At 46.0% G+C, this 13,042-nt stretch overlaps 1 protein-coding gene across 9 annotated transcripts in view; it reads left to right on the forward strand.

The window, feature by feature from the left end:
* OBSCN (obscurin, cytoskeletal calmodulin and titin-interacting RhoGEF) overlaps nt 1-13,042 on the forward strand; it is a 236,520-nt gene that overhangs the window by 151,053 nt on the left and 72,425 nt on the right. For all 9 annotated transcript variants that reach the window (XR_014494163.1, XM_083376954.1, XM_083376957.1 and 6 more), the window contains 9 exons: nt 1,007-1,146; nt 2,763-2,963; nt 5,831-5,913; nt 6,795-6,968; nt 7,937-8,096; nt 8,980-9,096; nt 10,545-10,709; nt 11,548-11,706; nt 12,748-12,925. Coding sequence is in view for 8 of the 9 variants with exons in the window: in XM_083376954.1 (XP_083233080.1) it covers nt 1,007-1,146; nt 2,763-2,963; nt 5,831-5,913; nt 6,795-6,968; nt 7,937-8,096; nt 8,980-9,096; nt 10,545-10,709; nt 11,548-11,706; nt 12,748-12,925 (1,377 nt within the window). In the remaining variant the exon portion in view is untranslated. The remainder of the gene's footprint in view (nt 1-1,006; nt 1,147-2,762; nt 2,964-5,830; nt 5,914-6,794; nt 6,969-7,936; nt 8,097-8,979; nt 9,097-10,544; nt 10,710-11,547; nt 11,707-12,747; nt 12,926-13,042) is intronic.

Below are 13,042 nucleotides of genomic sequence, written 5' to 3' on the forward strand. Positions count from 1 at the left end.
TGCCTCCAGAAGTTGTAGGTGCTTCATCACTGGAGGTTTTCAAGAAGAGATTGGACAGCCACCTGTCTGAAATGTTACAGGGTTTCCTCCTTGAGCAGGGGGTTGGAATAGAAGACCTCCACGGTCCCTACCAACTCTGATACTCTGTATTTTTTTACAGATAGACCACAATTGAGCCCAAAACTCCATTGCTAAGTGGGAGAGATATTGTGAATTTTGTCCCATTTTACGTTTCTTACTGTAGTTGTTGTTAAGTGAAGTATTGCAGTTATTAAGTTAGTAACATGGTTGTTGCGTGAATCTAGCTTCCCCCTTGACTTTGTCTGTCAGACGATAGCAAAAGGAGATCAAATGATCCTGGGACGTGGCAACTGTCATAAATATGAGTCATGTGTCAAGCATCTTGAGTTCTGATCATGTGACCATGAGGATGTTGCAACAGTCGTAAGTGTGAAAAATGGCCATAGGTCACTTGTTTCATTACCATTGTAATCAGAATAGAGCTAGAAGGGATCTTGGTGGTCTTCCAGTCCAACCCCCTCCTCAAGCAGGAAAGCCTATACCATTTCAGACAAATGGCTGTCCAGTCTCTTCTTAAAAACCTCCCAGTGTTGGAGCATTCACCACTTCTGGAGGCAAAGCTGTTCCACTGGTTAATTGTTCTCGCTGTTAGGAAGTTTCTCCTTAACTCCAGGTTGCTTCTTTTCTTGATTGGTTTCCATCCGTTGTTTCTTGTCCTGCTTTCTGGTACTTTGCAACTTTGAACAGCCACTGAATGAACTGTTGTAAGTCAAGGACTACCTGTGTTCTTAATTCTTTGCTAAGAACTTTCCCAATAGCCCATCAGTCTGGAGAAAGACTGGCATGTCTACAGGACACAGATTGGGGAAGGCTGAACTAAATACACCTGAAGTCGAACTTCTTTTAAGATTGGAATTCTTCCTCAAAAGAATGGAATTTCTCCCTAACAGCGTTTTTTAAAATCATAATTTCCCTTCCATTTCAGCTTCCCTCCGAGTTCCTGGAGCTGATAGCGACGATGAATCTAAAACACCATCAGCATCTCCACGGCATGGCAGGTCCAGACCTTCCTCAACTGCTCAGGAGTCTTCCTCCGAATCTGATGAAGGGGATGCAAGGGGAGAGGTAAGGGTGCCTACAGAAGTAAAGTTTATGCAAGTTTTCCCATAGGGAGAAAAATGAGATTCTTTGGAGTGAATCGGAGAAAAATGATTGGGACCAAGGACCACTTGGTGCTCTCTGAGCTGGGTGGTTTCCTTGCAGACGTTTCAAGACCCAACTGGGGAACATCATCCATGCTGGAGAGGAGGAGGAGGAGGAGGAGGAGGAGGAGGAGGAGGAGGAGGAGGAGGAGGAGGTCCTTGGTGCTCTCTGAGCTGGGTGGTTTCTTTGCAGATGTTTCATGACCCAATGGGGAACATCATCCATGCTGGAAAGGAGGGGGAAGAGGAGGAGGAGGAGGAAGAGGGGGAGGACTGTGGGATCCTTGGTGGTGCTCTCCGAGGTCGGTTGTTTTCTTGCAGACATTTCATGACCCAATTAGGTAGCACCATCAATGCTAGAAGAGGGAGGGGTTTGCTCTGTTTTGTACAGCCTCTTCTAGCACTGATGATGTTACCTAGTTTGGTAATGAAACATGTGCCTGAAAAAACCAAGCTCGGTTTTCAAGAACCCCACGGTGCTCCCCCTCCTCTTCTTCCTTCCTCTTCCTCCCTGCAAACCCTCCTTCCTTCTAGCACTGATGATGATGGGTCATGAAATGTCTGCCAGAAAAAAAACACCACCAAGCTCAGAAAGCCTTTGCAGATTGGTGGCCTGGTGGGGAGGGGGCGGGGAGAAGGGAACTGGGCCATCCAATTGGTGAGCTCAACTTGCACAGGGTGGTGCATACACATATATGCATGTAACTTGACTTGTGCAGGTTGAGCTGCATGCATGCACATGCACACCGGCCTGCTGCTCATGCGGCCTGGTTCCAAAAAGACCATGGCCCGGTAGTGGGCCTATGGCCCATGGGGGAACTCCTAGTTCAACCCTGAGCTACAAATATTCTTTTCTACCCTGGCCCATAATCTAATGGAATGGCTGTTGGATAGCAATCCTCACAATGGGAGGGGGCTCTAGCAAGGAATTAGCCTGGATTCGTTATCATCATCATCAAACACAAGAGGCTAAAACTGACACACACACACACACCCCTAAGTGCCTTAATACCTTATTTGGTTGTTCCCAGGCCAAAGCTGCCAGTCTGGGCAGATTCCTGTATTAGAGGTAGAAAACAATAAAGTAATCAGCTTGAACTCTGCCTCTGTGAGTCTGGTTGTTCACACCCAATAACGGCTTCTGAAATGTTATTTAAGAAGGTGGCCCTTGGCCCAATAAAGTATTTCTGTTGTTCTGTTCTGTTCTGTATTCTTTACTCTACTCTACTCTACTCTACTCTACCCTACCCTACCCTACCCTACCCTACCCTACCCTACTCTACTCTACTCTACTCTACTCTACTCTACTCTACTCTACTCTACTCTACTCTACTCTACTTTACTCTACTCTACTCTACTCTACTCTACCCTACCCTACTCTACTGTACTCTACTCTACCCTACCCTACCCTACCCTATACTACCCTACCCTACCCTATACTACCCTACCCTACTCTCTGTTCTGTTCTGTTCTGTTCTGTTGTATTCTCTCTATTTATTCAATATATTCAATTCAATTCAACCATCCTTCTGTTCATAGATTTTTGACATCTACATGGTCATTGCTAACTATACCCCAATGGGGGCAGACCGTGAAACCATCACTCTGAAGGAAGGCCAATATGTGGAGGTTTTAGACTCTGCTCATCCTTTGAAATGGCTGGTCAGGACCAAACCCACCAAGTCAAGCCCATCGAGACAAGGTTGGGTTTCTCCAGCCTACCTGGATAAGAAGTTAAAGGTGAGACTTATAAATAGCTGGGGGGGGGGCGTTCTTCCAAAATTGCTTAATCTTTTGTCTCTGGCCTCTAGGTTCCCATGAATAGTTAAGCCAACTTCCACCCAGCAGTTTCAGTAAAGAATTACTACATTTCATATATAGTAATATACAAAGTACAAGTAGTCCTTAATTTATAACCATTCATTTAGTGACCATTTGAAGTTACAGTGGCACTGAAAAAGTGACCCATGGCTATTTTTCACATGTATAACTACTGCAGCATCCCGATGGTCACATGATCCAAATCTGGACGCTTGGCAACTGACTCATATTTATGATGGTTGCATGTTCCCAGGCGCTGGTGATTCCCTTTGGCGACCTTCTGACAAGCAAAGTCGATGGGGATGTTGGATTCGTTTAACAACCGAGTGACTAACTTAACCGCTGCAGTGATTCACTTTACAACTATAGCAAGGAAGGTTGTAAAATGGGGCAAAGCTCACAACAACTATCTCGCTTAGCCATGGAAACTTTGGGCTCGGTTGTGGTCATGGGTTAAGGACTACCTGCATATTAACATTTATATGTATGTTTTTATACAGAGGAGGGACGCGGTGGCTCAGTGGGTTAGGACGCTGAGCTTGTCGATCAGAAGGTCGGCAGTTTGGTGGGTCGAATCCCGGGTGCCACGTAACAGAGTGAGCGCCTGTTACTCGTCCCAGCTTCTGCCAACCTAGCAGTTCGAAAGCACGTAAAAATGCAAGTAGAAAAATAGGGACCACTCCGGTGGGAAGGTAACAGCGTTCCGTGCGCCTTTGGCGTCTAGTCATGCCGGCCACATGACCACGGAGATGTCCTCGGACAAGCGCTGGCTCTTCGGCTATGAAACGGAGATGAGCACCGGCCCCTAGAGTCGGAAACGACTAGCACGCGTGTGCGGGGGAACCTTTACCTTTACCTTTTATACAGAATGGGACAATTGATCGCAGACACATGGATGTGCCCATTTCACCCTGGCTTTCTCATCTCAGCTGACCCACTGCAGGCCTTTGTCCATGACTGGCCTTTCATGGACACTTAATCGCATTCCCCCCAGGAAACCCACTGCTGGTCTTCATCCACAGCCCTGCCCTGGTGCTATACCACCCCACTACTACTGTGCTACTTTCCCCTCACTGCCTAATCACGGGCGATGCATCGCGACACAAATCTCCATGGCCGATTCCAACCACGGGGCAATTAACCCTGCTTCTGCCTTGCCCTCCAACAAGAGACATGGGGGGAAGGGGGCTGGTGGCTGGCATGGTTGAGGCAGGGGCTTGCAGAGAAGTGCCAGTGTGATCCGGGGCCTCTGTGAGGTGCAGAAGGCTGTCTGCAGCAGCAGCAGGATGGTGATGGGGGGACATCGGTGCCAGGCAGCTGGATCGGGAAGGTGCTGGGAAGTTGCTGGAAAGCACTTCCCATCCCAGCTGCCTTTCAGGGCCAGCAACACACACACACACACACACACACACACACACACACACACACACAAACTCCCACCACCCAGTGCCTTCCTGATTCAGCCAGTAAGGGATGGGGCAGACCAAGCTCAGAGAGCACCAGCATCCTCCTCATTTGAACCCTGGACTGCAAATTACCTCCTTTATAGGTAGTCCTCGATTTATGACCCAAATGTTTCTAAGTGAGACATTTGTTAAGTGCGTTTTGCCCCATTTTACAACTGTTAAGTGAATCACGGCAACTATTTAGTTAGTATCGTGGCCACTAAGTGAATCTGGCTTTCCCCATTGACTTTGCATGTGAGAAGGTCAGAAAAGTTGATCACATGACCTCAGGACACTGCAGCCGTCAGAAAAACGAGCCAGTTGCCAAGTGTCCGAATTTTGATCACATGAACATGGGGCTGCTGCAGCGGTCATAAGTGTGAAAAACTTTCATCGGCCCCTTTTTTTCAGTGCCATTGTAACTTTGAATGGTCACTAAATGAATTATTTTAAGTCGAGGACTACACATATTTGTAAGTGGAGCTGGTCCTCTCACCACCCCCCTCCCTCCTTGGATGCTGGTACCCAATGAACTGGGACACCCCCTCACCTCTTTTTGGAGATGTGGCTGCCTTCCTGCATAACACACACACACACACACACACACACACACACACACACACACACACCGCTTTTAACCTGCTCTTGATTTAGCACAAGAATGCCCCTCCCTTTTTCTCTCCTGCCCTCCCCACTTTTGAAATTCTTCCTCCCAGGCTGTGTCAAAACATCATGGAAAGGTGCTCAGGGCATCTCCCCAAGGTCTGTAGACTTTTTCTCTTGGCACCTTGGCTGTGTCTTTATATCGCAATGCATTTAGTTTTGCACACTTGTTTGACTTCAGGATTTCTGGGAGTTGAAGTCCACGAGTCATAAAAGAGCCGAGGTTGCCTACCCCTGGGCTAGAGTCTAGAGTAGACCTTTCTAAGACAAGATAGGGGACCCCATGTACTGCTATAATCCAACTACTTCCTGTCCTTCGCACCTTGTTTGATAAGGTCCGTTGGAAGAACTGAAAGCTGTGTTAAGGACAGACCTTCTTGGTAGATACTAGATCAGAGGTCCCCAACCTTTTGGGCACCAGGGACCGGTTCCGTGGAGAAAGGCTTTTCCATGGACCTGAGAGTGCGAGGTTTTGTGTGCTGCCTGCATCCCATGGATGGGGCTTTGCTTCTTTATGCGGACCGGTTGGTGCCGGTCCACAGATTGGGGATCCCTGTACTAAATCATGAAAAGCTACATCCGGAAGGGACCTTGGAGGTCTTCTGGTCTAGCCCACTGCCCAAGGCAGAAGTCTCTTATATGTTTTTGTGTTGTTGTTGTTGTTGTTTTTAATTTTAGCTCTCTGCGGAGTGGGGTATCCCCGATGTCCCAGAGTTCCATGGAGAATTTGTTTCAGAAGATGAATATCAGAAGAAATTAAGGTGAGCTTGGTGAAAATCCTTCCTGTTGGAGCAAACTACTTCTCTGCCTGAAAGGCCGTGTATCCTACTCTTGCGGCTGGTGATATATATAAGAATAATTTCATAGAATCACAGCATAGGGAGGTACTTAGACATCATCTTGTATAACCCCCGCCATGTGCAGGATCCACTAGAGCATTTGTGATCTTTCCAGCTGGCATCCCATCAGCAAAGACATTGGGGAAGCCAGCAGGAAATGACAGGAGTCGCTTCTGTAAGTGTTTCTTTGTTATCCCAGAAGCCCCCAGGTTAACGGGGGACTCATGGGCAGGGGGGGGGTCTCTGCCTGTTTGCATTTCTGGCACATGGCAGCATCCACTTACCACCCCCTAATACAGGTAGTCCTGCACTTATAATAGTTCATTCAGTGACCGTTCAAAGTTACAATGGCACTGGAAAAAGTGACTTATGATCGTTTTTCATACTTACTGTACGATCGTTGCAGTATCCCCATGGTCACATGACCAAAATTCGGACGCTTGGCGACTGACTCATATTTATGACAGTTACACTCTCCTGGGGTCACGTGGCCCCCTCTTGCGACCTTCTGACGAGCAAAGTCGATGAAAAAGCCAGATTCATTTCCCAACCATGTTGCTGCAGGGATTCACTTCACAACTGTGGCGAGAAAAGTTGTAAAATGGGGCAAAAATTCACTTAGCCACTGTCTCAATTAGCAGCGGAAATTTTTGGGATCGATTGTGGTCATAAGTCGAGGACTACCTGTACTTTCACGCTTATCCGTTGAAATTTAGAATGAATTTCCCCGACGACCGCCTTCAAAGGATGGGATGCGTTTTTATGAATTTTCACTCGTTTTTCTGTTTCTGCTTCCTCTGTAGCCTTATCATTCAAGACCTGTTGGGCACGGAAGAGGAGTATGTCAAGGATCTGCTGTTCCTGCAAGCGCACCACATCCAGTTCACGGAGACCTGCCCCGCCGTTCCTGTTGCTGTGTCCAACCAGAAGCCCGTTATTTTCAGAAATATTACTGACATAACCCACTTTCATTCCAGGTATGTAGCGGGGAGGCAGATATACAGTATAACAGCCAAATGGCTTTTAAAGAATAAAGTACACTAGAAAAAGTAGTTTAATAGGAGCCCCTGCACTCTTGTATGCTGATATATACTCAACCAAAGTTTTATAAAATAATGTCCTCCGATATGTTATCCACATTATTATTATTTTGCTTTACATGTAGTCCTCGACGTACGACCACCATTGGGCCCAAAGTTTTTGTTGCTCGGTGAGACATTTCTTAAGTGAGTTTTGTTCTTGCCACAGTCGTTAAGTGAATCTGGCTTCCCCATTGACTTTGCTTGTCAGAAGGTCACATGACCCCAGGCACAGTGCGACTGTCATAAATACAGGCCAGTTGCCGAGCGTCTGGGTGTTATTCAAGTGACCGTGGGGATGCTGTAATGGTCATAAGTGTGAAAAACGGCCATAAGTCACTTTTTTCAATACCGTTGTAACTTTGAGTGGTCACTAAACAAGCTATTGTAAGTCAAGGACTACTTGTATTGGAACTATGAGGTCTAATTCTTCCTTCCACCGGGATGCAACCCCCCCCACCCCATAATTTAAATGCGGGGCCTTTTCAGTGTTAGCATTCAGAATCTTGTTTCCTGGGAAAAGTATGTATCTTTCCTTTGTTTCTCTAACCCTGTTGTCTTAAGAACTGTTTTCAGGGTTCGTGTGAATGGCACAAATAAAAATCAGTTGAGTTTTAAGTTCATTTCTACCATTTCGACTTTTTTGACCCTGTGGACTTTTAAGGAAGGCATTTGGACAAGGCGAGGTGGATTGTCTTTAACTGCTGCTAAATTGAATGATGGAGGATGCTTCAGTTGGAAAAGAAATTCAGTCAGGAAAGGGAATATCATACAATCATCGGGCTAGAAAGGTATCTTAGAGGTTGTCTAGTCCAGCCCCCTGCCCACATCCTCTTCTCTTGGTTCTTTCTGTTTTTCCCCCACAGCACCTTTTTCCCAGAGCTTCAGAAATGTGACACGGATGACGATGTGGCTATGTGCTTCATTAAAAACGAAGGGGAATTTGACAAATACATCACCTACTTGGTGGGCCGGGTGCAAGCCGAATCCATTGTGGTCAGCAAAGTGGTCCAGGAGTTTTATAAGGTGAGATCTTCTGCTGGTCTTTTCGCTAACCTACAACGATTTGTCCTTACATGTAATGACCCAGAATTCTTTGGAAACAGTCCTATATTTGTACATCCAAGCATTATTATACATTGGTGAACCAGTTTGCTGTAGTAGTGAAGACACCAAGTTGGAAACCAGGACATTGTGAGTTCTAGTCTCACTTCAGGTATGAAAGCTAGCTAGGTGTCTTTGGGCCAATTACTAGGAGACAGTGAGTTCTAGTCCTGCCTTAAGTCATGAAAGCTGGCTAAATGACTTTGAGCTAGTCACCAGGACTTCTTGTCCTGCGTTAGGCATGCAAGCCGGCTGGGCGATTTTGGACCAACCACCAGGAGATGGTGAGTTCTAGATTCACCTTAAGCATGAAAGCTGCCTGGGTGACTTTGGGCCAATCACCAGGTGATGGCGAGTTCAAGTCCTGCCTTTGGTGACTTTGGGCCAATCACCAGGAGTCAGTGAATTCTAGTCCTGCCTTAGCCATGAAAGCCAGTGGGTGTCTTTGAGTCAGTACCTCCCTCCCAACTCAACCTACCTCACAGGACTGTTGTTGTGGGGAAAATAGGAGGTGGAAGGAATATTCGGTATGTTTGCCATCTTATTTATTTTAAAACAACAAAGGCAGGATGAAAATAAAGAATTGTGCATCTTTGCAGCAAGGCAGAGCAATTTGTGGATAAGATCCTCCTTGTATGGTGCTGAAACGCTAAATAAGTGCCCGTGTTGAAGGAAGTTACTTCCTTATTAGAGCAATAATAGAAAAACTGTGTGGCTTGTAAAGGAATTAATGGTTTTCATGGACAATAAGCAAACTTGAGTTAACAAATCCCTGACTCCCATCTTTCTCTCTCTCTCCCCCCAGCGATACACAGAGGGGACATTGGCCAGTGAGGATCCTTCTCTGCCGCCGATCCTTCCTCTGCAACACTATCTAGAGAGACCCATAAACCGGATCCAGAAATATCAAACAGCGATCAAGGTTGGAGCACAACTTTTAGTAACTTGATGGTAGTGCAACAACTGGGTCTCACACTGCTGAGGAAGCTAGTGCAGGAAGTCCTCAATTTACGAGCACAAGTGGGACCAAAATTTCCACTGCGAAGCAAGGCAGTTATTAAGTGGGTGACGCCCGATTTTGTGAACTAATTTGGCCTTGGTTGTTAAGCGAATCATGGCAGTTGTTAAGTGAATCATGTGGCTGTGAAGCAAATCTGGCTTCCTGCTTTGACTTTGCTGGTCAGAAGTAGGCTGGTCACAAATGGTGATCACATGACCCCGGGACTCTGCAACCATCATAAATACATGCCAGTTGCCAAGCTCCCAAATTTTGATCATGTCACTGACGGTCATAAATACGAGGAGTAGCTATGAAACCACACTTTTTCCAGTGGGGCTGGAACGCTGAGCAGTTGCTAAAGGGATGGTTGTAAACTGAGGATGACTCGTAGAGGTTGTCTTCAGGTTAAATTGGGATTGGGGTTGTTGTTGCTAAGCAACGCAGGGTATGGAGAAGGTGCATGAATGCCCTTGGCAGGTGCTGGGGAGGACTGGTCAGTTGGTAGCCAGTGGGGGAGGAGGAGGGAGGAGGGAGGAGAGAGGTGGATAGGTAGGTAGGTAATTAGGTAGGTAGGTAATGAAGGAAGGAGAGGATGGGAGGGAGGAGAGGGAGGGAGGGGAAAATGAGAGGGAGGAAAAAGGGTGGGAGGAAGGAAAGAGTAGGAGAAGGAGAAAAACAGTGGAGTTCTTGGCAGGTTTTTTTTTTTTGCAGATGACTCGATTGGATAATATCAATGTTAGAAGGGAGTTGGGTTTGTGGGGAGGAAGAAGACTACCATGGGGTCTTTGGTACTCTCTGACCTTGGGGGTTTTCCTGAAAGACGTAGCATGAACCCAACTAGGTAACATCACCAGTACTAAAAGGGAACACGGTTTGCTCTCTCTATATATGAGGACCCAGATTGTTGGGGGCAATAAGCTGACTTTGTAATAATGCCGCTTGGCGGGGGCCGGAAGCCCTAATAAGCAGGCATATACATAGAATGAAGGCTACTGCTAAGCACATTGGTTTGTGCTTAAATTGTAAGCCGCCCTGAGTCTTCGGAGAAGGGCGGGATATAAATGGGATTAAAATAAAATAAAAAATAAAATAAAAAATATATATTTAGTGGTTTTGCCTGTCAGTGTTGGTGGGAATGGTCTTAGTTGTTCCTTGATAGACAATACTGACAGCCTTCCTTCCTTCCTTCCTTCCTTCCTTCCTTCCTTCCTTCCTTCCTTCCTTCCTTCCTTCCTTCCTTCCTTCCTTCCTTCCTTCCTCCCTCCCTCCCTCCCTCCCTCCCTTTCCACTTCAACCACATTTCTGTTGCAAATATTCATCGTGGGCTAGAGCACACAGTATGCCTATGGTACCTTTCCTTGTGTTCACAGGACATGATCCGAAACAAAGCAAGGAACACTCAAAACTGTGCCCTCCTAGAACAGGCCTACGCCATTGTTTCTGCACTCAACAGACGGGCGGAAAACAACCTGCACGTTTCTCTCATTGAGAACTACCCGGGAACACTGGAAATATTAGGGGAACCCATCCGCCAGGTAAATGAAAGCTCGTTCTCACAATATACCTTCCTGTTTAGTCTCTGGCTCTTCCTGTTGAACTGCAAAAATTGGTTTTTCAATTTGATCCTGTTGCTTTTCGCTGGACATGTTGTTTTATAGAAGTGCCATCAGCCGCCCAGATTCATTTGACTGTGAGATCAGAAAATCAGTTTGGTCTAGTCTAGTGCTTAGGGAACCAGGCCAGACACCAGGAGATGGTGAGTTCTAGTTCCACCTGAGGTATGAAAGCCAGCTAGATGACTTTGGGCCAATAATTAGGAGATGGTGAGTTCTAGTCCCACCCTAGGCATGGAAGCTGGGTGAGTGATTTTGGCCAATCACCAGGAGGCAGTGAGTTCTAGTCCCGCCTTAGGCATGAAAGCCAGCTGGGTGACTTTGGGCCAATCACCAGGAGACAATGAATTCTAGTCCTGCCTTAGGTATGAAAGCCAGCTGGGTGACTTTGGGCCAATCACCAGGAGACGGTGAGTTCTAGTCCTGCCTTAGGCATGAATGTCAGCTTGGTAACCTATCTCACAAGTTTATTGTGGGTAAAATAAGAGGAGGTAGGTGTGTTGGATATGTTTGTTGCCGTGAGTTATTTCTTCCTTGCAAAGAGAATTAAAAATCCTCCTGTTCTTTTCTGCCGACAGTTTGTTAGAGGTCTTAGACAAATAACTCAAACTCTAATCGTGAATGGAGATACAGTCTGTGGCTCAACAGGGCAGATCCAGAAGCAAAGGGTCTTGCTGGTCTACCGAAAGAATTTTCTGATGATGTGATTTATGAAGCCTGTGGAACTCCCTGCCACATGTTTTGCTGTTTTTTTCCCCAGGGACAATTCATTGTGTGGGAAGGCGCTCCGGGGGCACGCATGGCTTGGAAGGGACATAAGCGACACGTCTTCCTCTTCAAGGCCTACCTGCTCGTGTGCAAGCCAAAACGAGACACGAAGTTGGATGCTTATAGTTACCTGTTCAAGAACATGATGAAGGTTGAATATGTCCTTCCTTGATGGTTGGCTTTCTCTGTCTACTCTTTGGTATCTTAACTAAAACCAGGTTAAGCCTGAGCAGGGGGTTGGACTAGATGACCTCCAAGATCCCTTCCAACTTTATTATTATTATTATTATTATTATTATTATTATTATTATTATTATTATTATTATTATTATTATTATCAGAACAATACTGGATTTTCCCTTGACGTAGCTTCAGAGGTTCTAGATCTCACAGCAATGCAGCCATTTGGGTCTGGTGATTAAGGCATCAGGTTGTGAGTTCTAGTCCCATGAAAGCCAGCTGGGTGAATTTGGACCGGTCACTAGGAGACGGTGAATTCTAGTCCCACCTTGAGCATGAAAGCCAGCTGGGTGACTTTGGATGAATCACCAAAAGACAGTGGGTTCTATTACCAACTTAGGTGTAAAACCTGACTGGGTGACTTTGGGTCAGTCTCTCTTTCTCTCTCAGCTAGTCCACCTCACAAGGTTGTTGTATGGGGAAAATAGGAGGAGGAAATATTAGGTGTGTTTTCTGCCTTGAGTTATTTGTAAAACTAATAAAGGCGGGAGGTAGACAGACAGACAACTATACAGGTAGTCCTTGATTTACAACCACATCTGAGCTGCAGATTTCTGTTGCTAAGCAAGACAGTGGCAACTGAGTTTTGCCCCATTTTATGAACTTTTTGTCACAGTTATTAAACCCTTGATGGTTAAGTGATCGTGGCTTCCCATTGACTTTGCTTATCAGAAGATTGCAAAAGGGGATCACTTGACCCCTGGATATTGCAACAGTCATAACTACGAGCCAGTTGCCAATGTCTGAATTTTAATCACATGACCACAGGGATGCTGCAAAGGTCGTAAGTGTGAAAAACAGTCCTAAGTCACTTTTTTCTGTGCCGTTGTAACTTTAAACAGTCACTAATCAGTGGTTGTAAGCCGAGGACTATCTCTATACAGATGTAAGATCTACTGCAAATGTGAGCATGATCCTAGCTGACTTGTAATCCTGGTTTTTGGTCCCTCAGCTGTCCCACATCGATGTGAATGACGTGATCGAAGGAGATGATCGGGCGTTTGAGATCTGGCACGAACGGGAAGATTCTGTCCGGAAATATCTCTTCCAGGCACGGACCGTTATCATCAAAAACTCGTGGGTGAAGGAAATCTGTTGTATTCAGCAACGGATTAGTCTCCCTGTATGGGGTGAGTAGAAGTCATGACTTCAGTTCCTAAAATTGATTTTTTTTGCTGCTTTTTCATGCAGTCCTTCTTTCGGAAGACCACGAGTTCAAATGTGATTTATTTATTTTTTCTGTTTCA

This window comes from Vipera ursinii (genome assembly GCF_947247035.1).
Source record: "Vipera ursinii genome assembly, chromosome: Z".
NCBI lineage: Eukaryota > Metazoa > Chordata > Lepidosauria > Squamata > Viperidae > Vipera > Vipera ursinii.